At 48.5% G+C, this 26,617-nt stretch overlaps 3 protein-coding genes across 6 annotated transcripts; all 3 read right to left on the reverse strand.

Moving 5' to 3' along the window:
• Positions 1–411: 411 nt before the first annotated feature.
• Positions 412–3,264, reverse strand: LOC133927779 (uncharacterized). Its single transcript, XM_062374172.1, has 3 exons — positions 3,186–3,264; positions 1,477–3,140; positions 412–1,344 (listed from the first exon to the last, which is right to left on the reverse strand). Exons 1-3 carry the CDS (start codon positions 3,262–3,264, stop codon positions 412–414), a joined length of 2,676 nt encoding a protein of 891 aa, XP_062230156.1.
• Positions 3,265–14,127: 10,863 nt separating this feature from the next.
• LOC133927242 (early nodulin-like protein 18) lies at positions 14,128–15,726 on the reverse strand. The gene is made up of 2 exons (XM_062373608.1): positions 15,265–15,726; positions 14,128–15,154 (listed from the first exon to the last, which is right to left on the reverse strand). The coding sequence occupies exons 1-2, from the start codon at positions 15,434–15,436 to the stop codon at positions 14,259–14,261; spliced, it is 1,068 nt and encodes a 355-aa protein (XP_062229592.1). The 5' UTR covers positions 15,437–15,726; the 3' UTR covers positions 14,128–14,258.
• Positions 15,727–17,188: 1,462 nt separating this feature from the next.
• LOC133927243 (CRIB domain-containing protein RIC10-like) lies at positions 17,189–20,359 on the reverse strand. Of its 4 annotated transcripts, XM_062373611.1 has the most exons (6): positions 20,245–20,359; positions 20,038–20,160; positions 19,805–19,916; positions 19,509–19,606; positions 19,309–19,399; positions 17,189–17,742 (listed from the first exon to the last, which is right to left on the reverse strand). In XM_062373611.1, exons 3-6 carry the CDS (start codon positions 19,860–19,862, stop codon positions 17,507–17,509), a joined length of 483 nt encoding a protein of 160 aa, XP_062229595.1. In that variant the 5' UTR covers positions 19,863–19,916; positions 20,038–20,160; positions 20,245–20,359; the 3' UTR covers positions 17,189–17,506. The 4 variants fall into 4 exon arrangements, with proteins under 4 accessions (XP_062229595.1, XP_062229594.1, XP_062229593.1 ...); XM_062373610.1 differs by lacking the exon at positions 20,245–20,359 and having other exon boundaries at positions 19,805–19,883; positions 20,038–20,238; XM_062373609.1 differs by lacking the exon at positions 20,245–20,359 and having other exon boundaries at positions 20,038–20,238.
• Positions 20,360–26,617: the final 6,258 nt, after the last annotated feature.

Raw genomic sequence — 26,617 nt, forward strand, 5'->3', positions numbered from 1 at the left:
CAAGAAGCTGCACACATACCCACGACTTGTGTCGGGAAGGTAGCCCTCTCTTGCTCTTTTTCTATAGTTATCCCCGGGTGAACTTATGCTGGGGTGGAAGAGTACAAGATTAACAACGGTTAGTCGCTTTAGGGGCAGAATGAGTCAACCTTGACGCCCAAGCGTAGACAGAGGAACATGTGTCTTTCGTGCAGTGTGTGTTTATTATCTCAGCTTAAAACTGCTGTGACACTTCGTACATTTCTGGAGGCGAGTCATGCAAGTAGCCATACCCTGAAATTGCAACTCGGCGACAGGTAGAAAGGCAATGATTATTGTTGGGTGGATCAACACCTTTTATTCCACAAAGCTTGCACCGAGCCTCGGAGTTCTCCCTTTTCAATGTTGATCCAAGGGGAATGGAGGACGGTTTTAAGCGAAATACTTTTTAAGAAAGCGACCATTAATAGGGGGCATTGGACGAACGCCCTCCTGGTTGATGAGTTGGTAGGCACCTCCGTCGTAGACTTGTTCTACAACATAAGGCCCTTCCCATTTTGGCTCAAATTTGCCTTTGCTTTTGCCGGTGAGTATAATCGGGCGCCTCAAAACTAGTACTAGCTCGCCCTTCCTGAATACGCGAGGTCTGACAAGCTTGTCATACGCTCGAATCATGTTTTGTCGATAGAATTGTAAATTTTGGAGAGCGTTGAGACGCTCTTCTTCAAGGGCATCCAGTTCTTGGAGTCGAAGGTGAATTCTTTTATCTTGTGTGATTTCATTGTGTATGGCAATCCGGAGCGCGGGAAGCTCCAGCTCTAGTGGTAAAACAGCCTCCGTACCAAAGACAAGTGAGTAGGGCGTCGATTGTGTGGGGGTACGGACAGTGACCCGATACGCCCATAATGCTTCGAAGAGACGGTCATGCCAATCCCTCTTATTTTTTGTAACTGTCTTTTTCAGAATGCCCACGAGGGTCTTATTAAAAGCTTCAGCCAAGCCGTTGGCCTGAGGGTAATACCCTGTGGAATAGTTCCATTGAATCTTGTATTTTTCGGCAAACTTGTAGATCTTACTTGACTTGAAAGACAGTCCGTTGTCGGAGGTGATGCGATGAAGAACTCCGAAACGGTATATGATGTTGCGCTCAAGGAAGTTTATGACGTTGTCGGATTTCACCTCCCTCAAAGGAACTGTTTCCGCCCACCTGGAGAAGTAATCAGTGGCGGCGAGAATGAATTGCTGCCCTTTAGAAGAGGGCGGCTCAATTTTTCCAATTACGTCGATACCCCAAGCGTCAAAAGGCCAAGAGGGTATAGTCGGGTGTAACGGAACTGGGGGACGATGCTTGAAGTCCCCGTGTATCTGGCAGTCATAGCAAGATCGTGCCACTTGAATGCAATCGGTCATCATACCGGGCTAATAGCCTCCTGAAAGCTTTAGGCTATGGTACATCTTTGGCCCGCTCTGATGTCCACCACAAACACCTGTGTGTACCTCTTTCAGGGCTTTATCTGCCTCGCTCCGGGACAGGCATCGAAGAGGCATCTCATGCCCATAAGAGCGTCGATACAGGACTCCTGCTTTGTATATGTATGAGGGAAGTCGCCTTTGCAATTGACGTCTTGCGGCAGGGTCACTTGGCAGGCTGCCGTGTTTAAAATAATCTAAGAAAGGCTTGCGCCAATCTTGTTTATCAACTTCGGTAGTCACCACGGTGTTCACTTCGTGGTCTTCGGGAATGAGCTCGAGTACGGCTGGTAGAAGCCATCTTTCTTCGATTTTCACTTCTGCTTGCCCATCAGGTAATACGAGGGCTGCAGCTAGCTTTGCAAGAGCGTCCGCTGAGGCGTTCTTGCTTCGCGGGACGTGTCTAATCAGTATGAGTTCAAATTTCCCCATGAGTTTGTGAGCGGCTTCCCAATATGGGACCAACTCAGGTTTGCGCACTTCATAGACTCCATTAACCTGTCTCACAATGAGCTGAGAATCTCCATATGCGTGAAGAATATGTATCTCCATGGATAATGCAAGAAGAAGCCCAAAGATGAGGGCCTCGTACTCAGCTTCATTATTGGAACATTCCTCCTTAAGCAAGGAAAAGGAATGGTATAAAGTTTCACCTTTGGGGCTTTTGAACACTATCCCTGCATCGGCTCTCCTACGAGGAGTCCCGTCGGGGTCGGACTCCGTGCGTGAAGCGCCGTCGAAGTAGAGTTCCCATGGAGCCTCTGTGTTAACTGTGAATACTTCTTCGTCGGGGAGTTCCGTGACTAAGGGCGAATCATTCGAAACGGGATGTGCCGCTAGAAAATCAGCTAAAGCTTGCCCTTTGACGGCTTTCTGCGGAACGTACGTGATGTCGTACTCCATCATTAATAATGCCCATTTTCCGACCCTGCCTACAAGGGCGGGTTGATTAAGGACGTATTTTACGGGGTCCGCTCTTGCAATGAGATGTACCTTATGTGCTAGCAAGTAGTGTCGCAGCTTCTTGAGCGCAAACATTAGTGCTAAACAAAGTTTTTCAATGGGGGAGTAATTACATTCAGCTCCCACCATGGTTCTACTCAAGTAGTAGCATGCAACTTCTTTTCCTTCGTCGTTAATCTGCCCAAGAAGGGCACCGACGAAAGCGTGTTGTGCTGCAATGTATAAAATGAGAGGCCACCCTTTGATGGGGGCCATCAGCACCGGTGGATGAAGCAAATATTGCTTGATGCTGTCGAAGGCATTTTGGCATTGCTCGTCCCAAACGAACGACGCACCTTTCTTCATGAGTTTGGAGAAGGGCTGAATTCGCCCGGACAGATTAGAGATAAAGCGTCTTATGTACGCTAGTTTTCCTTGCAAGGACTTGAGTTCTTTTAAATTTTTTGGTGGAGGCATTCTGAGGATCGCCGTTATCTTCTTAGGCTCGATTTCAATGCCTCGGTAGCGGACGATGAAGCCTAGGAAAACGCCGGATTGCACGGCGAAGGCACACTTAAGCGGGTTCATCTTGAGTTGGTACTTACGCAGTCTCTCGAGTACGACGCGCAAATCTTCTTGATGACGCTCACGCTCTCGGGACTTGACCACCAAGTCGTCGATGTAGCATTTTATGGACTGGTGGATGAGGTCATCAAAGATGACCGTCATAGCGCGCTGGTATGTAGCACCTGCATTTTTCAAACCAAAGGGCATTACTGTATAGTAAAAATTACCCTTCGGGGTCCTGAATGCTGTGTCGATGGCGTCGTGTGGATCCATCTTGATTTGGTTATAGCCGGAGAACCCGTCCATGAAAGAGAGGGCTCCAAAACCTGTAGTAGAATCGATCACTAACTCGGTGATCGGAATAGGGAAGTCGTCTTTCGAGCAAGTGCGATTTAGGTCACGGAAGTCTACGCAAACCCGGACTTGCCCGTTCTTCTTCATTACCGGAACGATATTAGCGAGCCATCGAGGATATTGCACCTCTTTGATGAATCCCGCTTTAATCAACTTATCGACTTCGGCAATAATGTCATCTTGTAATTCCGGGCGGACACGTCGCGGATGCTGTTTAATGGGACGAAATTGCGGATCTATCGCTAGTTTATGGGTAGCAACACACGGGTCAAGACCCGGCATTTCTTTATACGACCATGCGAAACAGTCTCGATATTTCATTAAAAATTGCTTATAATCTTCGCGCTCTTTGGGTGAGAGCGTAGCACTTACAAAAGTGGGGCGAGGATCATCCTCACTCCCGAGATTAATCTCTACAAGCTCATCTACAGTTTGCTGCCCGTCGTCCTCCAACTGGTAAGGAGCCGGGGCAGCATTGAGGATTTCTCCATGATGAATTGGCGTCGCTTCATGTATCTTGGCCAAGAGGTATTGCTCATCTCTCAAGCCATGTCGCGCGTTTGCAGCAGCGCAGAATGATCGAGGCTGATGAGGGACTTCATATGTCTCGATCAAGTCCTCTTCATCGGATGGCATTTCTTCATCATCCTCGTGCCCCCAGTCTTCACCTGCACAAGTAGTATTACACATAACAAATTCGGAATCATCTTCATACTCTTCATCGCTCTCACACGAGGCGAAAGGACGGTAGCCGAGTCCGTACCTAGTACGAGGGAGACGACCCTTTTTCACGAGTCGTTCTGACTGGCTCCACCACTCTTCACACACGTTGGGCGGAGATGGTAATCGCTGATTCCTTCGGAGCTTTATTCCGGACCTCTCGAGTAAGGGGACCATGTTTGGTTCCACCCTCAAAGTCCCGATGATCTCCTCCTTATCCGATTCAGTATCTGGAAAATTCAACACAAGGTTACAGCACTGAGTATGTGGAACCTTATAGAAAAGGGTCGGGCTTGTGTATCCCTGAGGATCAGGAACAGCCCAGACTTCTAATGGTGTAGCAACTGAAGTGTAAAGTGATGGAAGCGGAAGAAGAGGCGAGCTCGAGGCCACCTTCTCTATTTTAGCGACTATCTTCTTCACTCTCCCCTCTTTATGCTCAGGGGATGTAGAGGTGGCCGCTTTATTAGTCACCTGAAGTGTTTGCGCAGTGGCTGGAGGGGCATCTGTTGAGCCCTCATGCACTGTTATAAGAGGCTTTTCTATATTAGCATTATACTCGAAAAGTATCGGGGAAGGTGTATTCCCTTCATCTTTATCCAGGGCCTTGCTTCTGACCTTGTCAGGGTAGTAGTCATTGATGGCGCTGACGAAGAGGCCTCCAAGTTCCCCATGATTAAGGGCGTCGTGGAGGTGGGCGATGCGGAGTTCCAACTCCAGAACGTGCCTGAATTGTCCTCTTTGATTGCCCCCGGTCCTTGTTGTCGTCGAGACACGGGAGCGTACGATCGAGGCTTTCCTCGTTCCCTACTGCCACGAACGCGAGGGAAAGAGCTTCGTTGTCTTGAGTATGGTGTGATTAGGAACTCCATCTCGGAACTGGAGGATGTTGGGTCGGGTGTGACCATGACATCCACTGCTGGGGTCGAGCGACCCAAACGCTCTTCTCCACCGGTGCTAGGGAAGAAGTACTTAGCATCTGCATGGTGCACTTCTTGCACCGTGTATGGGGATAAATTACCGATGATTCGATGTTGTTCTCCTTTATTATCCATGAACTTGAAGCATTGGTGCAACGTAGAGGGAACAACCTGGTATTTGTGTATCCAAGGTCTACCCAATAGCGCCGAGTATGACGTCACAAACTCGATGACGAAGAACTTCACCTTAAAGCTGAAGGTGGACATTTGTAACCTCACGGTGATGGAGCCCAACGCCTTGCTCCCATTACTATCGTAGCCACATATGACCACGCTGGTTGGCTCGAGATCATCCATCGTATACCCGGCTCGTGTCAAACTGCGAATAGGCAGAAGGTTGACTGCCGAGCCAGGGTCTATGAGCACACGACGAAGATGTGCGCTCCCAATGTTTCCTTCAATGTAGAGTGGTCGATTATGGTTATCGGTTTCAACCATCTTATCTTCCTCGGAGAATGATATCTCATTGGCTTCGGCTAGGATGCTAAGGAGTCGATGTTTGGCCATAGCCGTTTCATATACATGAGGAGCTTGAAGGGCCTTGATTAAGGCCTCTCGCAAGTCTGGCATTAGCGTCAGTGCATCATAGACGCTTAATAGCGCTGGAATGCGCTTTAAATGAGCAATGATGTTATATTCCATGTCGTCTTCTTTAGCCTGCATCTTTGACGATGATGGCTTGGATTCCTGAATGGGGAGCTTTGAGCGTTGTAACCCATCAGTTTTGTCAGCGCGAGGCTGTCGAGGCTTCACTGGCTCGGGAAGTTCTCTACCATTTCTCAGATTCATATTTACTTCTTTAATCTCTCCCTCTTCGGCAGATGTAGCTTCCGCCTCGAGGGCTTTACGTTCTTCGGGAGTAATAGCGACTCCTGAATTTGAGTCATCTTCATCTTCACTTGCAGCGATGGCATTACATTGCGCCACCTCGGAGGACGGAGTAGTGTCGAGAACGTGTTCATCTCTTGACGTCGTTGGCTGTCCCCAGGTCCTAGGGAAGAATTGACCTAGTGTAGGCAAAATGGTAATTCTCCGTGGGAAAGCCTCATCTCCCTCCGACTCGAGAATGAATCGAGGAGGCATACGTCGTTGACTTGGATCACGCCGTGCAATTTGCACCAGCGCTGAAGGAGGATTAACTTGATAGCTTGATCGTCGAGCTCTTGGAGGGTGCCTTTGCGGTACCTGCTGCCACTGTTGCTCCTTCACACGATGAGTGACGGGCGTGAGCCAAAGCCTCTCGAACTGATCTTCTACTTGGGCGAATGGCACCCAATACTCTTCTTCTTCATTTATATGAATAGATGATGAGCCATTATGTCTTACTGTTACCACATTAGCGATATGGTAATCTGGGTTCATGGCTTCAGGCTTTAGGGCCAACCTCTTCTCGTCGACCGCTCTTTGCAACCACTCTTTGAAAGCGATGCAATCTTCAATGACATGCCCTACGTACCGATGGTACGGGCAATACAAAGGATTTTCAATCATGGCGACCTGCTCAGGTCTTGCCGGAGTAGGTAAATTCACAAGCTTTTGCTCGTTCATCTGTTCAAAGAGACTTTTGATGAGGTCTCGTCGGAAGACATATTGCTTATTCAGCATCTCCCGGACATTAGGACGCACAGTTGGTCTTGGCCGTTCATTCTTCGGGCCGAAGACTGGAACGGCACTTGTAGCGTTTGCCTCAATGGATGCCTTCGCCTTGTTGCCATTTCCGGTCGGCTTACTCGAAGACCCGAACCGTCTAGTGTTGTCGGTGGAGCCTGCGTTCTTGTACATCTCCATGATGTGTGGTACCTTCTCGAACTCAAGCTTGGTAGCCGCAACGGCATCTCCAAGTGAACTGAATGTCTTGGGATCACGTCATGAAACTCCAACCAACCAGTGTTGTAGCATGCCGTGGATGCACATTTGCACGGCATCTTCTGGATGCATCTCTCTTGCTAGACGAACGTAGTTGTTTCTAAAACGGATGATGTAATGTTCAATCCTCTCATCCCGTCTTTGTTTAATTTGGGACAACTCTAGAATCGAGATGTCCTTTCTCATAGTGATGAAATGTGACTTGAATAGCTCTTTCATAGCAACCCAACTGGGCACCGAACCCGCAGGCAGATGGCTATACCAGTGGAAGGCAGCTCCCGTCAAGGAAGCTGAGAATTGGCGCAGTAGTAGTGATGGGTTATTTGCAGTGTCTCCACACACTGACTCAAAGTAAACAAGATGTTCAGTGGCATCACCGGTCCCGTCAAACAAACGGAACTTCGGCGGATGCCAACCTGCAGGGAATGCGACTCGATCGTGCCACGCTTCATATGGCTTGTCGAGCTCACTCTCTAATGGTCTTGGAGCCTGCTCGGCCGCCAATTGACGCATTCTTCTGTTGACTACGTCTTCTGCGATGCTGTGGTAGTCTCTTAGCGTCACGGCCGGCGCAACATGTGTGGCTGAATTTGTCGGCACGGCCATGACATGTGGAGGAGTGGCGCCCGTTTGATGAGTATGCGTGCCCCCTGCCCCTATCGGAGGAGGATTGCGCAACTGAGACGCAGCTTCGAACTCAGCAAACTGCGGGTCAACTTGAGGGACCCGTAGTACGTTAGATGGTGGTGGCGGTGCACCTCCTGACGTAAAGTGTAGCATCATGGAGCAGAGCTGGTCCACTCTCGCGGACAACTCGCTTACTTGTCTTTCAAGAGCGCTATTATGCTCATTTTGAGTGCCCAGATATGGTAGAGGTACTTGCTGATGTTGACTGCCTGTACCCCCTCGGGGTACTGTAGATGGTATTGTACCCGCGTCTAGGGGTGGTTCTTCGCGAATGCCTTCATTTTTGTTGGCCATATTTACAGGCGCAACGTTTAGGCCTTCTGGATCTTTTTCGTCTCCGGACAATGCCGAAGGTGCCAGCCGGGAGTAATGTGGCGACTGAGAGCGTGCTTCAAGCGAGTCTGATGTATGAGCCCCGGGACTGTATTGTCCCTCATCCTCGGATGTGACGGGGCTACTTTCTATTCGATGTCGAGCAGTCATCTTCAAGCGTGTGTCGGGGCCAGGACGCGTAGCCACCATGTGTAACTGATCTTGATCTCGCGGTAAACGCGAAGAAATACTTCTGTAGGTATCAGGGTGGTCATACAAAGAAGACCCTCCTTCAAATGATTTGTACTTCCCGGACACGGGGAAACAAGGGGCGACTATGGCCTCCTTCTGTAGCCTTGCAGCAGTTTGTGAGGACCTGCCGAAGCAAGCCTTTGGGTTTGGCAAAATTTCCTCCTCGGAGGAGTATGCTAGCTCATGTGTGATAGGAAGGGGTTCCCAATCGGAGTCCGATTCTTCGAGGTTCAAGACCCCGATGGTGCCGCACATCATGATGTCTCCGTCATTGGACTTTTTAGAGCTCTCGGACGTAGTATCATAGTTTGTCGAAGCATCCGAGCTTGGTTCTACAGGTTGTTGGGACCCTTTAGCAGTAGATGGCGGTGTCGTTTCCTCGGGGACAGTTACAGGTTTGTCCTCCGTTACTGGCTTTTCATTTTCTTTAGTAGCGATGATTTGGGAGAGTTGAAGTGGTTCAACCGTTTGCTGGTGCATGGCAGGCCCTGTTGAAACAGGGATAGTGCCATTGTCTTGTGTTTGACGTGGCTTCGGAGCCAGGCGCTCTAAGAGGAAATTGTATCTTGGGTTTTGTTCGAGATTCGGCGTTACCCGAACGCTAACTCTTCCATCCTCCGGGTGGACTTGGCCATCTGTCCGAACGCGGACTTGTACATGACGTAGAACGAGGTCCTATAATTCATGGAACCAGGCTTGCCGGTTTCTCTTTCTTCGCTCGCGCCTACGTTGATTCTCGTTGAGAATATACGGGGCTGAGTATCTAGCCGATGAAGCAGGACGACGTGCTGGTCGTGTAGGAGCCTCGTGCCTCGGGGCTTCGTGACTGGAGGAAGCCACCTCATAGGGAGGCCTTCGATCGCGCCCAAAGGGCCTTCTTGGATATGCGTAGTCTTGATGATGTGACTCTTGATCCCAACGAGTGGGTGGCCGCATTTGACGTGGCCGATATGTTGTAGGCGGAGGGCCTCTTTTTTGAGGAACCTCGGCGCGGTGATCTTGATGTTCATGATGATTTGTAGGACGGGGATTGCCCCCAGTCTGTGGAGTTTCTAACGCAGTTGTACCGCGAAACTGTCTTTCGAGACCGTTCATTTGGTCTCTAAGTTGTTGTAGTTGTCGTTGTAGCTCATCAGGTCGAGGCGCCGGCACTTCACTTGGAAGCACGGCGAACTGGTTTGTGTCTTTAGACGAAGAAGGGTCAGACGTTACACCGACGTGAAAACAAGGCACCCAGTGCTGGCAGCCAGCAAAACCGGGGTTGTAGAGCCTGCGCCTCCTTCCAAGGCGATGAGACAAAAACTCCTCTACTATGGCCTCTCGAGCGGGGAGTCTGGCTCGTGTCGCATGATGAATCCATGAGCGAGGCATGAGCTCACTCGAAGCTGATTCTTCATCTGTGATGCAATTTGAAGTAAAACGGGAGGTGATCCGTTGTCGGAGCCTCTGAGCTTTAATGATCCTACGCCGGCAATTCCGGTGTGCATGTTCCTTCCTATCTAGACGAGCAAGGGTGACGCTGCGACGCAAGTTCTCACAAACCGCGTCTAGTGCCACGACCAACTCAGCTTCTGTTTTCTCGACGAGGGGTAAACCCTCCAGCATAGCTTTGGCCTTAGCGATAACGTTATGGCACTCATCCTTCATATGTGAAAAGGCTCTCTTTTGAGCCCTGTTTGTTATAGGAGCCTGAGCTGGCTCCTTCGTCATTTTGGAGTAGATGGCACCCTCGTGCTGGATGATGACCACCGGCGGGAGTGTTCCGAACTGTAGGATCGTGGGAATCGAGTTGCGGGCAGGGACGAATCCACCTGCAGCCACAGCGTCTCTTGGTTAGTATTTTCCCGACGATTTTTGCAAGCAGCACTTGTAGACCCGGGAGACCATCTTGACGACCAGCGCAGCGCAGCAAAGATGGGAGGAGAACCAGGTCCCACCGGGCGTGCCATTTTGTTTCGCGGATTCGAAACTTCTCGACTTCGAATTGTATTGAAAACTGTGTATGTAATATTGCGGGCGTGCCAGTATACAGAGTATACAAGAGACAGGATACAATGTAATAGAATTGTAACTTTATTCATTCATATTGAATTCATAAAGTACATCTTTCGATTACAATTGTTTTACTCCTCAAACGCACACGCTATCTGACTATCTTCATGATTTGGCGATTGCTTTGTCTTGGTTCCCGTGGCCTCGTGAGGCTCTCCGGTTAATTACGCCCGTCTTCGGGCTTCCTCCGATTAAGTGCGCTGGCGGTCGTCATACCGAGGTCGTCTCCGAGTCTGCAAGGCTGTAGTCACACGCAACAAAGACCAAGCAAAGTAAGCATTAGCAATAAAATGCGGTAAAGTATGGGACAACAGTCTGGCATAAGCTTTTTTGGACTGTTTATGTATCCCGGATCATCATCGGCCACGTAGGCCTCAGAATTATGTTTATGTGCGAAGAGGTGAGCTAGGAGCGCGGCACGACGCGTAGCTTCGACCAAAAGCAGCAGCATGGCCACAACCAGGAGCTTCGACGCCGTGCTTGACTCACTAGCTCCTCTTTGGGCCTCGGACTTGTCCTCATCGGCCATCTCCGAAGGCAACAGATAACGAGCCACACAAGCAAAAGCCACAAAGGCGGGGTGATCACTTGTGGGCCACGCAGGCTCCAGCCACAAAGGCGCATATTCTGGTAAGCCACAAAGGCAATAACCACACAGGTAGGGTAACAGTGTTAGCCGGCAACCGGAAGCCACAAAGGCAATGTAACAGTATTAATCTGACATGGAAAGGCAATGCAACAATGTTGACGAACACTAGAGCAGCACGGCCAACAAAAGGAACAGCCACCACTAATCAATTATCACCAACAGAGATGAAACAAGCATCACTGAATAGCTAAACATCCGCATGAGTACATAACCATCAATAGGACCATGTTAACTCCAAAGACAGTGAGTCGCAACTACCATGAATAGCTCCTTTACCACAGGAACATATTAGAGACTATGGGGTTGGAAAGAGCAGCCCTCACTATTCTTTGATCAACCACAGCAGTAGGGGATTAACAACAACAAGTAACGGGTCATAGCACCGAACATCTTATAAAAGGACTAAGCATCTAGCAATAGCATAACTCAGTATCGGGGCAACCAAAAGAAACCCATCCTCTGAATTTTCTGCAACACATGATCATCGACATGCAGCAGCCATATCACCGCACATCCTATAAAAGAATTAGGTCTCTGGCAATAGCATAAATCAGTATTGGGGCAACCAAAAGAATGCCCACACTCTGAATTTTCTGCAACACACGATCACTGACAAGCAGTAGCCATATGAACGCAAGCCTCATGGCACGACGGCCAGACATCAGTGCATAGCATCACCATCATAGAGAAGGGTAGCACCAGGCCACCACCACTCGGCTAAGAACAGGAGGAGGAAAGGAGAGCCTCAGTTTTAGCATCATCGGCGGTCTCCGAGCACGACGGCACGAAGGCCGAGCTATCACAGAACATCAGCATGAAGCATAGCGGCCGGGCCTCAGTTTTCATCACTGGCCAACGGGCACGCCGCATCAGCGAGCACAAAGGCGGCACGATGGCACGCATAGAGACGATCCTCACGGCGCGATGGCCGGGCACCACAGCACAGCAACCACACGCATGCGTATCGCACTGGACTGCCGTTCCCGATTTGCATGCAGGGATCGGACTCGGGCCAACAGCGACGCGGCACACGCACGGCACGATGGCCGGCCGTCACATAGCATCAGAGGGGAAGGAAATCACAGCTGGGCCTCACCTCGGGGCGCAGACATGGTGATGATGGCGATGGATCGGAGACGCGTCCTAGGGGGTGTGGATGCAGTAGAAGCGTCAGGGGATTCTGTCGATTTCTCCTTGCCGATGGCGAAGCTTGCTAGCAGGGAAGGGAAGGCACAGCTGCTCGGCAAACACACCTGGCGGCACGGCTTCGGCGCAGCAAAACTCCCCCCTCTCTCTCTCTCCCTCTCTCTCTCTCTCTTTCTCTTTCTCCCTCCCTCTAGCTCTCCGATCTGGCCCCCTCTATATAGGCAGTGACTCCCTCCAGATAAAGCTCCAAATCTGTTGGGATTTAAGGCCAGCTGGAATCAAATCGGTTGGGGATAGCTCGGGATTCCGGTTGGCTAAGATTTTGGGATTCCATTTTATCCGGATTTGAGAAGGTTTGGTGCTGCTCAGTTGGAGTTTGGTCGCAAGAGATAGAGGCGGCTGGGAGATGCTCTGCTTGGGAGATCGACACGAAGAAGACGAGATGGCTGTCTGGGCTTTGTGTGGCATGATGAAAAGGCACTGGGCCTGGTCAAGCTGGAGATGCAACTTGAGCTGAAAAAAAGGAGGCCACGTGAGCAGGCTTGATTGAGAAAGGAGAACGGAACTACAAGGGCCTAGCTGCTCCTCCTCTCTCTTGTTATTTGTTGTGACATATATGTGTATGTTTTGGTGTCAAAAATAGCATTCTACACATGAAATTTCCAAGCTCACCCAAGGCTTGTGTTGAGCCTTCCATTTTTGCCACAACCAGCACAGTCGGAGAGCTCTAGTGAAGTTGGCGAGGTGGAGGATAACCAAGCCGCTTTTGTATGTTGGCATGCATACCCGCTTTTAGTTGACCTTGTATTTTTCTCCCGTTAAGATCTCAGTTCCAGACCATAGGAATTGCATTCGCATGTTGTCAATGGCTTTGTGGACCTGTTTTGGAGCTTTGAAGGTTGTGAGAAAGTAGATTGGCTAGGAGGTAACCACTAACTTGGCAAGGGTCCAATATCCGCCTGGAGCAATGTTTTTTCCTTTCTAGCTTACAAAGTTGCCAGTTGCTTTGTCCACTAAGGGTTGAAAATCTGCTTGCTTCAACCGTCGGATGCTGAGAGGTAATCCTATGTATTTTATGGGGAAACATGTGCACGTTGTTGGTAGCTATGTGAGTACATCATCTAAATTTAGGTCTTCACATCTAATAGGCGCCACCGATGATTTGTGGAAATTAGTCCTTAGTTTTGTGGTCGTGCTTAAGAGGGTTAATATTTATGCAAGAGCTGATACCTTATCTCTCTTTGGAGAGATAAAAATAACTGCATTGTCAGCATACATTGAGATGCGCATACGTCTGGTGCACCCTCTAAGATGGCTGAGCAAGCCACTCTCAACTGCAAGGTCAATGAGCATTGTAGAGGGTCAATGGCCAGGACAAAGAGCAGCGGAGAAGGGGTCCTCTACTTGAGCCCGTGGCCATGCCTAATCGGTACATTAGGTAAACCATTTAATAGAATCCTGAAGGAGGAGGTGGTGAGAAGCATTGTGATCCAGTCTCACCAACGTGCCGAGAAACCCATGTGTTGCAACATAGTAAGAAGGTACTCCCATCTAACTGAGTCAAACGAGTTGGCAATGTCAATCTTGAAAAGTAAGGTGGGAGTCTTGTTTTCGTGAAAATCGTCTTGCCGTGTTTCGCACTAACATGTAATTGTTACGAATGCTTCTTCGTTTGATGAAGTCACTTTTACACCACGATACTAGGGAGTTCATGTGCTGGGCGAGGCATAGGGTGAGGATTTTGGAGATAATCTTCACTATTGAGTGGATTAGACCGATAGGTTTGAAATGTGAGATTTTATCCACCACCTCTTTGTTTGGAAGAAGAACAATGTTGGTTGTGTTTAATAATTGGATGCAAGAACTGCGTAAATTATAAAAAGCATTTACATCCGTCATGATATCCACTTTCATAATGTTCCGGCATTTATTTATTTATTTATTTGAAATAGAGCCCAGTGAAGCCGTCTGGTCTTGGTGCCTTATCTTGCGACATTTAGTTGATGGCATGTTGGATTTCCGCTTTGGTAAAGGGGCCATCCAATGTGTGTAGATCATTGTCCGACAAGTTAATGAGCTCCCAATTTATATCAGTGGTGTGGACCGGAGGACGGGACATGATCCCGCTTAAGTGTTTTTGTGTGATTGCCGCTTTACATTCATTTACAATAGTATTTATTAATCCACAAGTATAAGAACAAGTACAGGTATAAATGATCATCTTCACAGTGTAAGTCATCTCGAGTTACACTACACAAAAGGACATGCCGTAGCAGAACTTTTCAGACACAAAAGAACATGAACGCGCCCAGCGAGCCGAGGAAGGCCGCGAGCACCGGAGTAGCTGCGCTCTGGTCGCTGGCAGAAGGCGGAGGCGGTGTGGTAGGGTTGCTGCCCTCGGCGCCAGGCGCGTTGGCAGAAGCGGGCGACGGCTGCGGCACCCCTCCTGGGGTGGACGGCGGCGGGGCCAGAGCCGCGGGCGACGGTGGTGAGCTCGGGGTGGTGGTAGGAGCAGACGCAGGAGCCGAACCTGCCGAGGATGGCACCGAGGTTGGGGACGGCGGCTGCGGCACCCCTCCTGGGGTGGACGGCGACGGGGCCAGAGCCGCGGGCGACGGTGATGAGCTCGGGGTGGTTGTAGGAGCAGACGCAGGAGCCGAACCTGCTGGGGATGGCGCCGAGGTTGGGGACGGCGGCTGCGGCACCCCTCCTGGGGTGGACGGCGACGGGGCCAGAGCCGCGGGCGACGGTGATGAGCTCGGGGTGGTTGTAGGAGAAGACGTAGGAGCCGAACCTGCCGGGGATGGCGCCGAGGTCGGGGTGGCCGCAGGAGCCGGCAGAGGGGCAGCCGACGGAGGTGACGACGGGCTCGGCAAAGGGGTAGCGGAGGGAGGCGAGGACGGGCTCGGCAAAGGCGCGGAAGATGGCGGTGGCGTGGTAGACGGAGCCGGCGGGGTGCGGGTGCCACTGCGGTCGGTGAGGACGAGGACGATGAGCTTCTCGTTGGCCCGGCAGCTGGACTCGTTGCCGCTGACGAAGAAGAAGAGGCCGGAGCGGTCGAACGTGAACACCGTGGCGCCGTCGTCGAACTTGCTGACGTACGACGACGTGTTGCACGCGTTGTACGCCGCCGGCTCCACCAGGAGCACCGAGTCCGTCTCCTTCGGGTACACGAACACTGCGCGCGCACAAGCACAAAAAATTCAAGAACCGCACGCACAAGCTGATCTCCGAGATGTCCCGTGCGTCCTTGCCATCATGGCCGGCGCGCGATCTCGTGGAACTTACAGAGCTGGTCGCCTATCTGAAACCGCATCCTCGCCGCCCAGCTGTTGTAGGACTCGGCGCTCGCGTCCGGCACGCTCCAGCCTTTCTGGCCCCCGACTCTGAACTGCGTCGCGCTGGCCGCTGCGACCAAAAGGGCGAGGCAGACGAGCCCAAGGCCGCGAGATCGTGCCATGCCTGTCCAGATGGTTGTTCTTCGTGATCGATCGATGGGAACTTGGGACAAGGAACGAGAGGAGCTGTGTGTTTGCAGTGGTCACTTGGTGATGGAAACGCAGGGGACTGACCGGTATTTGTAAGCCTGGGAGAAGTCCTCTCTGAACCCAAGGGACTTCACGCGGTGTCAGGTCCGTAAGTCCGTTGCTTTCACCCGTTACTCACCTGGAGCTAAGTTAATCTGCAGAAGTGCTCCATACGGCTAGTCGGCCATGGCATGCACCTGGTCGACCACCCAGGGCCGACCTCTGAGCAGCAACATATCAGTGACAGAACCTTTATAACTTTACAAAAAAAGGACCAAATCTACTTAAATTCATTGAAAACAATTCCCTGTACATTATTAGGTCCCCCCATGCGCCCTGTTCCTTTTCATGTGATTGGGTTGGAGGCGTTAGGAGGACCTCTACAGGTTGTCTTTTGCTTCTCGCTACACCGCCATGGACGGCTGATGCTCTGACGAGTGTCCCCTGAAACGCCGTGCTCCGGTCTAGATACGTAGGCAACGTCATTTTCGGAGGAGTGTGTGATCCGTGCCTCCGTGGCGCTATCCACACACATGGCGAAGCCTGACGCCTCGGTCAGCAGCGTCCCTGGAAAGTTCCTGGCCTCCCAGATGTCTGATCGGCCCGTCCAATAGAATTCATCCAGAGAAACGAAAATAAAACGGGGCCGGGGTTGATCGGTCGACAGATCGGACACTGTTTGTTTCAGTTTCGGATCGTGGCTTTCAGCTTTTACAATTCGAAGCTGAAATAAACAGATAATTTTTTGTTATAGCTTTTTAAAATTTGCTGGTTGGATTGTGGGAATCTGATAAGCTGATTTTTCTCAGCTTTTGATAGATTGTGAAAATCCATTTACTAAACTATCTATAATTTTTTTTTTTAAATCTACAACCTAAAAGTTTTTCATAATCTAGCTTTTTACAATCCAGCTTTTCACCATCCAGCTTTTATAAACTGCTTTTCAGAATCTCTAGCTGAAACAAACAGGACCTAAACAATCTTTTTCGCAAGAGTTCAAAGCTTTCTTGTCTTCACAATACTTTAAAAATTCTTTAACTTTAAAGATACTTTAAAAATTCCTCTTTATAATATTATTATAGCATCTACTAATACTATTATAGTATTCTTTATTTTTTTAATCTTCAATAAATATTTTATTTCCTATTTTTTATTATTATTATTTTTCATTTAGACTCATAGGCATCCATGGTTAACAGTGTTACAGTGTTACGATAATCAAATTCTTCCTCAAATTTACCGATCCGTTGCTGCTACAGTCTCACGGTCCGCATCACTGTAGCGTCTATATCCAGCGCGTTTGCGGTTTGCGGGCTGGAGCAGAGTCTATATCCAGCCGGGACAGTGATGCGGCCGCCTGAAACGGGCTCTGCTGAAGGCAGCCTGAGAACCTTTCTTGCCAGTTGCCACATGTGACTTACCATGCGAGAAAAGACTCTTGGGATCAGACAACGAAGTGCAGAAAAATTCAAACAAGTATCGCAAATCTGAGAACCAGTCTTCAGGTCAAATCCCAGAAGAAGTTATGATGCCCGCAGGTACGGGAAGTTTCAGATCCCAATTGATCAAAGGCACGGGACCATGAATGGATGTGCAGATGACACGAGCGTATCTAAAACTTGCCAGTCCAAACAAAATCAAAACAGACCGGCCTATTTGACATATTCTTCACTGCTTATCAGCAATTCATGAGAAGCAACCAAAACCTTTCACCAAGTTGACTAAAACACACAAGAATGAAGAACGGTTTTATCCAGCATGGAGCCATGCGTGCGAGTTGCTCTATTCTTCACTTAGCTCCTTTTTTTATAAGAAACTTTTTTTTGAACGAAACGTTTTTAGGAGAAAGCCATTTTTAGAAGAAACTTGGTTCCATCTTTGTGACACGCTCCCAAACAAACCAAACGAAAACGTAACAGGAAAAGGGTTCTCACTCGCTGCTCTAGGCTCCTACGTGGCGACACGCATGTACATACAGAGATTGCAGAGGCGCCCTCTGCGAATCAGGCGACTCGCAGCGCGCTCGGCGGCTCGCCGTTGTCGTCGCACGCCGTGGCGAACGAGGCCATCGACCTCCACGAGGGCGACCTCGCGGACGAGGCAGGCGACGATGCCCTGGCTTTCTTCGTCCTCGTCGCCTTCTTGGGGCCTCTTGGGGTGCCACCGCAGGCGGCGTCGTGGCCGGAGCTGTCAGGGCAGGCCTCCGTCGGTAGCAGCACGCCTATCGGCTGCTCGAAGTCTGCAGCATCACAGGCACAGCAAACCGAGTCAGCAATTGAAGAACCAACGTTTGTCAGAAAATCAAACCAGCCGTATCGGTTAAGCTAGAAAGTACAGCTGATGTTCCTGGGCAGAGTTTCTTAGGTCCTGTTTATTTGTCTTTGATCGTGTATTCTGGATTGTGAAGTGTAAATTCTGTAAACAAACGGTCAAATTCTGGAAATAGATTCTGCAAATATATGTCTGAATTATAGTAAATTTAAAATTAGCTTTTACAATTCACAATTCAGAATCTAGAATTAAGTAGAAACAAACCTTAGTGTGCAACTGAAGTTTCTTCGTGCAGCCTAGCTGACAGGGTGAACCTATATTTGATGATAAAAATCGACCTAGCGTACGTGAGGCAAAGACAATTTTTTTTAAAAAATGTTTATCTTTTTTTAATATTACAAATTTAGGCCCTCATTTGCAAATTCCACACAAACAGACCCATATCACCGGAAGAAAATTATATGATACCCTCTGCAGAAAGGCCTCTGTGAGACCCTGATCCACGCCGTTCGTTCCGGATCCAACGATCTGATTGAATACATGTGAGAGAAATACAGGACACGTGTCACGCAGATATGAGGGTCTTTCTTTGGGTCTCTCATATAATTTTCCTCCCATATCACCAACTAAGAGAAATTCGTCATTTGATTGGGCGATTTTTTTTTTTTTTTTTTTGAAGAATCAGGAAAATATTACGTTACTTTGCTTGGACCATCAAAACACCATCCAAATAAACACAAAAAAAATTGAAAAATAATTGTTATTGTACAGTATGCTCCCTTAAAGTTCTCCGCAAAATTTCAACTAACACAATGAATTTACAATGCGAAAAAGGGACAAAATTCAAGGAAACGAAAACTTTTCTTTACTGTTTCCGCTTGCCGACAGGAGTAGGCCCAGGAGGGGCGAGGCAGGCGGAATGCGCCACTTGCTGGGCTTGGGCCTGGCAATGTGGTCGTGCTCCGTGCCGGCGAGACAGGGGAACCGTGGACGCGACGAGGCGCCGAGATGGATGCGGCGAGGCGACCGGGCGAGAGCAGGTGCTAAATGGTTGTGACCGTGGACATCGAGCATGCCAAGCATCTGGGACAAACCATTAAACACTCTAGTGTGTGTTAAGCAATTATGTGGTTTAGAGTGTTTGACAATAAGGGTCTGTTTGATAGAGTTCTTTTTTATTCAAATTCTTTGTGTAAGGTGATTCTCCTACGAATTCTACTCAGAAAGTTAAAAGCTGTTGTTTTATCAGAATTCTTTTAATTCTAATCAGAAAACTATTCTGAAATCTCTATCAAATAAGTTCTGAATCACGTGACAACTCCCCAAGCCACGCATGCGAAGCTGTGTGTGGGTAGAGGGGACACACACAAGGAGAAGAGCAGAGAGTACAAGAAAAATAGACCAACAGGTTCTCACGTTTGCGTCTCTGAACGATTATTTGCGTAGATTTCGCATCAAAATTGACGGGTGATTTTGCATCGAACTCGCGTTCTTTCTGGTGCACACAGCACACCAAGGTTTCAGGGCTACTTACCTAGAGAAGCCCAGGAGGTCTGCCTTGACTGCGCGACGGAGCTGACGGGTCCACCAGCTGATGCCTCCGCTAATCCTCTGAACTCGTTCATCTGCTCAAATGGGTATGTTCGTGCACAAAATCATAAACCTGTAGGTGGTTGCCAAGAAGTTTTTTTTTTTCATGAAGAATTACTGATGTCATGCATGAGAGATCCTTACCCAGCTTGGGCATGAATCGCTAGCGCCCAAACCTATGTGAGACACATGCCTCACATCTGTAGGGTACCCGATCTCCATCTCGTGCTCCTTGTGCATTGCTGAAGAACCAAAAAACCATGTGCAAACAGAGATATTTAATCCGGTTAATCGTAGACGAGAGTTGCGGCAGATCCACAGTTTATTAACTGCATACAAACTAGTCTATCTAGTATCCTCTTGGTTTGGTCCATCCTATTCAGATAAGTTAATATTCTAGCAATCAAGGGAGTGAGATAAGACGGAAGAACGGCGTTTACTGAATATTTGAGCGATGATCTTGAACCCTTTGAATATGCCCTTCATTGCTATCGCCATTGCGGAGCGGAGGTCTTCCCTCTGAAACAGATGGCCGCAAGCAAGAATGGAATGCTGAATACAACGCCCGCATATCATTATTCTCAGAATCATGCCATCGAAAAGAAAACCACGCAGTGCATGAATTTGTTCATGCATGATGATTAGAATTTAGGAGAGAGAAAAGTAGGTGTACCTGCAAGGTTATGTCTGTGCTGCAAGCTTTCTTGGCGTATTCTCCTAGGGAGGAAAAGAAAAGTTTTCTTGACTATGAACAAGAAGCTGCGCTACATCTGAACTTTTGGACGTATGAAACACACTGCAGAAAGAGAAACTGATAATTCGGTTCAGAAATGGAGTGAAGAGAAAAGAGAATGGTGAGAAGATGGAAGGAGGTCTCAACCTTCCATATGGACAGCACAATCCCCCTTAAATCAAGGTGGCAAATTGGTTGGTGTTTCCTCTTCACTCTCTCTCTCTCTCTGGTCATTTCTTGAGACAGGTGCCTAGTTGACACTTGCAATGTTGTAGCTGTACCTTGTGAGTTTAATGATCTAGCATCACTTTGTTGTGTCATTGTCCCTCTTAATTTCTTCTTGTTAGTAACTATTGTTCTGCATGTTTTTTATTAAAAAATGAATCGGCAGAAGAGCTACTTGTTATATTAAAAAGAAGTGAAACACCCGACAGGCTAATGTAAAAAAAAAAGGTGGCTGAGGCCAAAACAAAAGTCTATTCTCTCCGGGTAAGGTGCCCTAAATGCCATGCTCCCACAAATGCCCAAGTACCGGCCTCATCCTTGATCTTTTGGATGATCAAGTATGGGGATCGTTCCTTTCTATCAAAAGTTGTAACATTTTACTCCTTCCAGATTCCCCAGCAGGCCAGAATGATAAGCAACTTTAGTCCCTTTTTTGAGGTGTTGGCCATGGTTGTCCACCATTGGTGAACCAAATAGGTGTGCGGCCAAGAATCCGATCGAAGTTTTGGTTGCAACACCCAATGTGTTAGGCATGACCAAACATGTTTGGTGAATTTGCATTCGACAAGTAAGTGGTGGATAGTCTTCGGTTCCTGTCTGCATAACATGCAATGCGGATTGTGAGGCCATCCTCGGGTAGCTAGCATATATGAGGTCCACAACTTGTTCTAGTTTGCGAGCCAGGCAAAGAATTGCATTTTAGCGGAGCCCATGCTTTTCCGATTATGTCGGTGTATTCAGAACCAGGGGTCCCTAAGTCCCGAGGCCAGGCCGGCTATCCACCACATGTCACCACCCTGCGAGGTAAGAAAAAGCTAAGTCCCGGGAGAAGGTGCTCGGGGCCGCCGCCTCTGGTTCCCGAGCACCCTAGTTCCCCGATGATCTGCAGGGTCCAAATACTAAGAACGAAGTCCTCGGGAGAGAGTGCTCGGGGCTGCACGTGGCAGCCCCCGAGGACTCGGTGCCCCGAAGGTCCCACCGAAGTGCTCGGGAGAGAGTGCTCGGGGCTGCACGTGGCAGCCCCCGAGGACTCGGTGCCCCGAAGGCCCCACCAAAGTGCTCGGGAGAGAGTGCTCGGGGCTGCACGTGGCAGCCCCCGAGGACTCGGTGCCCCGAAGGTCCCACCGAAGTGCTCGGGAGAGAGTGCTCGGGGCTGCACGTAGCAGCCCCCGAGGACTCGGTGCCCCGAAGGTCCCACCGAAGTGCTCGGGAGAGAGTGCTCGGGGCTGCCCGTGGCAGCCCCCGAGGACTCGGTGCCCCGAAGGTCCCACCGAAGTGCTCGGGAGAGAGTGCTCGGGGCTGCACGTGGCAGCCTCCGAGGACTCGGTGCCCCGAAGGTCCCACCGCAGTACTCGGGAGAGAGTGTTCGGGGCTGCACGTGGCAGCCCCCGAGGACTCGGTGCCCCGAAGGTTCGCGCAAGATCATTCAACGACCCGAAGGGTCCCGTCGTCAGGGTGTCATCCAGTCAAAGGCCCAATGCCGCATTTAATAGGCACGCGCGGTCTGACATCCTGACATTCTCAGCTGCCCACGCCCCAGTGTCAGACCCTGCCATGCACTAGCAGGGGGTCGTGGGTCCATTAAATGCACGGGTCCCGTCCCGTTTCATCCAGGTGCCTCGGGATAACGTTGCTAGAATCGAAGCACTCCGCCTGCCACCCTGCCCTGGCAGAAGAACAAGACAGGGTGGGCGCACTGGGCACCTCTGAGGCTGACCGATGGGCCCCTTTTAGGGCGCCCCGAGGCTTCCGCAGCGGCTGGTGGTCGAATGCGCGCCGCATTTCTCCACCGCCCCTGTCACTTCGCCAAAATGAAATGATTACGCCTTTCTCCGTGGCACCTTGGCATTCGCGTCCCCTCTTTCCCATTCAGGATATGTTGAGGTCGGCGCGCCTATAAAAGGAAAGGATGGAGAACACTAAAAAAAAAGGAGAAAAGGCCCCCGACCACCAGACGACCAACAATCTCCGACGAACCAGGCCAAAGATAGATCGACAGACACTCGAACCAGCTCAAGTTAAGCTAGAACATAAGAGCCTCAAGCTCTTTGTAAACAGCTCTCCCCTTAGAACCAGATACCTTCTTGAAGAATTCCCTTCAAGGATAAATATAGTGCTCATACAGGAGTAGGGTGTTACGCCTCCGTGCGGCCCGAACCTGTCTAAAACCCGGCGTACCCACTTTTTCTTGCATTAGGGTGATCGTCTCCCGCCAGCCATCGCATTTATTTCCGTTCCCGCTTATTTCCCAAACAAGTTTTTCCAGGATCATCCCCCCGGCCGAATCTCTAAAAAGGGGTCTCTCGGGATCCCTACGACAGGAGTTCACTCTTCGACAGATTAGTGATTGAAAGTTCACATATGTTGAACCAGAAATTGCACTTTATAGGTAGATGTCGTTGTGTACTCACCATGCTTAGTGAATTTCTAGGTGATATCGCCTTGGGTGATAGGTTATAGTTGCACATGCTGGGTGACAAACCATGCTGCACGAATTCAACAATGTGTTGGTCTGTGATGCCTGAAACAATCACAAGGTATTGTCCCGAGGAGTTGTTTGTGATGGCTACGTATAGGGTTCATCGTTTCACTCTAGATGCCAAGAACACATGTGGAGCAATGTCCTTTGGTCGTTATCCTTGAATCCAAACATAATGCCCAGAATGATGCCATGTCACCATTGCCAATAAAGATGTTGGTGGAAGCTGCAAACAGGAGCCTATCCGTGTTATTACATGAAATTTCCAAGCCCACCCAAGGCTTGTGTTGAGCCTTCCATTTTTTGCCACAACCAGCACAGTCGGAGAGCTCTAGTGAAGTTGGCGAGGTGGAGGATAACCAAGCCGCTTTTGTATGTTGGCATGCATACCCGCTTTTAGTTGACCTTGTATTTTTCTCCCGTTAAGGTCTCAGTTCCAGACCATAGGAATTGCATTCGCATGTTGTCAATGGCTTTGTGGACCTGTTTTGGAGCTTTGAAGGTTGTGAGAAAGTTGATTGGCTAGGAGGTAACCACTAACTTGACAAGGGTCCAATATCTGCCTGGAGCAATGTTTTTCCCTTTCCGGCTTACAAAGCTGCCAGTTGCTTTGTCCACTAAGGGTTGAAAATCCGCTTGCTTCAACCGTCGGATGCTGAGAGGTAATCCTATGTATTTTATGGGGAAACATGTGCACGTTGTTGGTAGCTATGTGAGTACATCATCTAAATTTAGGTCTTCACATCTAATAGGCGCCACCGATGATTTGTGGAAATTTGTCCTTAGTTTTGTGGTCGTGCTTAAGAGGGTTAATATTTATGCAAGAGCTGATACCTTATCTCTCTTTGGAGAGATAAAAACAGCTGCATCGTCAGCATACATTGAGATGCGCATACGTCTGGTGCACCCTCTAAGATGGCTGAGCAAGCCACTCTCAACTGCAAGGTCAATGAGCATTGTAGAGGGTCAATGGCCAGGACAAAGAGCAGCGGAGAAGGGGGTCCCCTACTTGAGCCCGTGGCCATGCCTAATCGGTACATTAGGTAAACCATTTAATAGAATCCTGAAGGAGGAGGTGGTGAGAAGCATTGTGATCCAGTCTCACCAACGTGCCGAGAAACCCATGTGTTGCAACATAGTAAGAAGGTACTCCCATCTAACTGAGTCAAACGAGTTGGCAACGTCAATCTTGAAAAGTAAGGTGGGCGTATTGTTTTGGTGAAAATCGTCTTGCCGTGTTTCGCACTAACATGTAATTGTTACGAATGCTTCTTCGTTTGATGAAGTCACTTTTACACCACGATACTAGGGAGTTCATGTGCTGGGCGAGGCATAGGGTGAGGATTTTGGAGATAATCTTCGCTATTGAGTGGATTAGACCGATAGGTTTGAAATGTGGGATTTTATCCACCACTTCTTTGTTTGGAAGAAGAACAATGTTGTTTGTGTTTAATAATTGGATGCAAGAACTGCGCAAATCATAAAAAGCATTGACATCCGTCATGATATCCACTTTCATAATGTTCCAGCATTTATTTATTTATTTATTTGAAATAGAGCCCAGTGAAGTCGTCTGGTCTTGGTGCCTTATCTTGCGACATTTAGTTGATGGCATGTTGGATTTCCGCTTTGGTAAAGGGGTCATCCAATGTTTGTAGATCATTGTCGTATAAGTTAATGAGTTCCCAATTTAGGTCAGTGGTGTGGACTGGAGGACGGGACATGATCCCGCTTAAGTGTTTTTGTGTGATCGCCGCTTTCTCTTCATGTGTAAGGGCTTATCCCTGATTCTTTTTGAAACCTTCTTTTTGCATTGACCTTTAAATTGAAGAATTTGGTATTGGCGTCCACCACCTCGAGGAAAGGTATCCTTGAGGCATGCCTTTTCCGGGCTCTTTCAATGACCACAAGGCCCAACATCCGCTTCTTGAGTTGGGCACGAAGGCACTGCTCCCCAGCTAACAATGCTCTGTTTTACTGGACGGTATCCGACATAAGATAACATCGAGGGCCATGAGCAGTTGTATCTTAGTATCCAAGATTAGCACTTGCTCCATGCTTTGAGCTCCACGCAAATCATACTGATTCTTTCCGCATCCCCAACCTTCATGATCTTTTTGAAAAGAAGATAGTTGTGTTTCACCAGTGCAGAACATCGGTTGCAGAGTCTCTCTCACATAAGTGAACATAAGTCTTAAGGGTACGCTTTTTTCTTTACACGTTTAACCTAACATCTGAAAGTTCTTTATTTTTTGAGGAAACTAACATCTGAAAGTTTCTGGACCAGGACACTCCACCAAATTAATGAAATGAAGTCTTGGTCTGAATCTATATATGTGATAAATATTTACATTTTACATTCACAATCGCTTGATCTACTTTATGCCCTCCAAGCAAGCAAGAATGCGTTCAACCAATTTTATAGTAGTTTTTTTTATATGTATTGTACCCACTTGATCGAGATGAGATTTAAAGGCTGAATGGCTGCTCAAATCTGTCATCTATCGATGCTTGGAGTCTGATGGTCCTATTGAATTGTAATCATCACAATTTACAGCAGCAGATGTTTGGTTGTACCGGAGAACATTGATCTGGAACGGTAAAAGAGAACACATACAAGCTGCGTACTTGGTCAGGCCCAATTATTTTGAATAGCGTCCAGTGCAATTGAGCTTTCTAATCTTTAAGTGGATTAACAGTTAGATATGTACAAAATTTAATTCTTGTGGTCATGGGGTTTTCCTGACCATGTCCAATGTTTTAGCTGAAAGTTCAACATCAGTGACCAATTCCTTGGGTTTCACTCCTCTAAATTTTGTCCCATTAAAATCCACTTTTTTAATGGATCCAATAGAAAGACAAGAAACCAATTGAAAAAAAACCCAGATCTTTGGCATCATTCTGCAACGACACATGCAGTATTGCAGTTGCTTATCTGCATTTATGCTTTTCTTGATGACTTCAGGCTTCAGAAAAGTGCAGGTTTGAAAATTACAGGTTTCGGCCAGGAAATCAGGCTTCCCTTGAGAATCCTATAGTTAGATAATTCCAAATCAACAACACTATTACACCAAAAACCATAGGTAACAGTGCATGCTGCTGTAATTTTTTATTCTCATGTGTATATCAATCAAAACCTGATAAAATAAAAAGTCAAAAAAGAACTGATAAAAAAAAATGGGCTGGTTTCCCCCCTGAAAGCCTGCTTGCATCCAGGCCGACGAGGTTCCACTCAGTCCTGGCCCATTTGTGCCATCAGGCCCAACATTCCAAGCACGTCATGGACCTAGCCTGGCTTGCACTGGGCCAAGCCTGAAGGATTTTGGAACAAAGTGAGAACTTTTATTTTTTATTTTAAAATTTAGTAGAAATATGCGCTGGTTCCAAAAAAAATATAAAAAATAGGCTCTTCCCGCTTATTCAACAGGATCTCACCCACTAAACGAGTAAGATATATAATCGTTTGTTCAGTGGGTGAGAAATAAATGTCGCCCTTGGTTATAACATCGCCTAACCAGAGGGCGAGAAGAGTCCATTTGATCTGCCATCGTGGTTTGCATGGTTATCACCGAGGCTAAGAAATAGATCGCTCGCTGAGAGGGCGATCCACTAAAAATTCTCTTCTTAGCAGGCGATCCATGGGAGCCACCCTCGTGATGGGCCAAGATAATGGATTGCGTACTGGGAGGATAAGATTTAGAAAAAAAAAACTCCCTATCAGACGGCTGAAAAAAGGGTGAGGTGATTTCTCACCCAATGGGAGGATGAGAAATCTATGACCGTTATAAAATAGTGAGAAATTTCTCATCCGTTGTG

This window comes from Phragmites australis, chromosome 8 (genome assembly GCF_958298935.1).
Source record: "Phragmites australis chromosome 8, lpPhrAust1.1, whole genome shotgun sequence".
In the NCBI taxonomy this organism is placed as follows: domain Eukaryota; kingdom Viridiplantae; phylum Streptophyta; class Magnoliopsida; order Poales; family Poaceae; genus Phragmites; species Phragmites australis.

What these genes read in the sequence shown, in the direction of transcription:
- LOC133927242 (XM_062373608.1), bottom strand. Translation starts at nt 15,436, where the DNA reads ATGGCACGATCTCGCGGCCTTGGGCTCGTCTGCCTCGCCCTTTTGGTC. An exon ending in TCAGATAGGCGACCAGCTCT is followed by an intron (nt 15,155 to 15,264) that starts GTAAGTTCCACG and finishes GTGCGCGCGCAG; the next exon opens with TGTTCGTGTACCCGAAGGAG.
- LOC133927243 (XM_062373611.1), bottom strand. Translation starts at nt 19,862, where the DNA reads ATGGCGATAGCAATGAAGGGCATATTCAAAGGGTTCAAGATCATCGCT. An exon ending in GATCATCGCTCAAATATTCA is followed by an intron (nt 19,607 to 19,804) that starts GTAAACGCCGTT and finishes TTGGTTCTTCAG; the next exon opens with CAATGCACAAGGAGCACGAG. An exon ending in GACCTCCTGGGCTTCTCTAG is followed by an intron (nt 17,743 to 19,308) that starts GTAAGTAGCCCT and finishes GTGATGCTGCAG; the next exon opens with ACTTCGAGCAGCCGATAGGC.
- LOC133927779 (XM_062374172.1), bottom strand. Translation starts at nt 3,264, where the DNA reads ATGGACGGGTTCTCCGGCTATAACCAAATCAAGATGGATCCACACGAC. An exon ending in AGCATTCAGGACCCCGAAGG is followed by an intron (nt 3,141 to 3,185) that starts GTAATTTTTACT and finishes TGAAAAATGCAG; the next exon opens with GTGCTACATACCAGCGCGCT. An exon ending in CAGATAAAGCCCTGAAAGAG is followed by an intron (nt 1,345 to 1,476) that starts GTACACACAGGT and finishes TATGACTGCCAG; the next exon opens with ATACACGGGGACTTCAAGCA.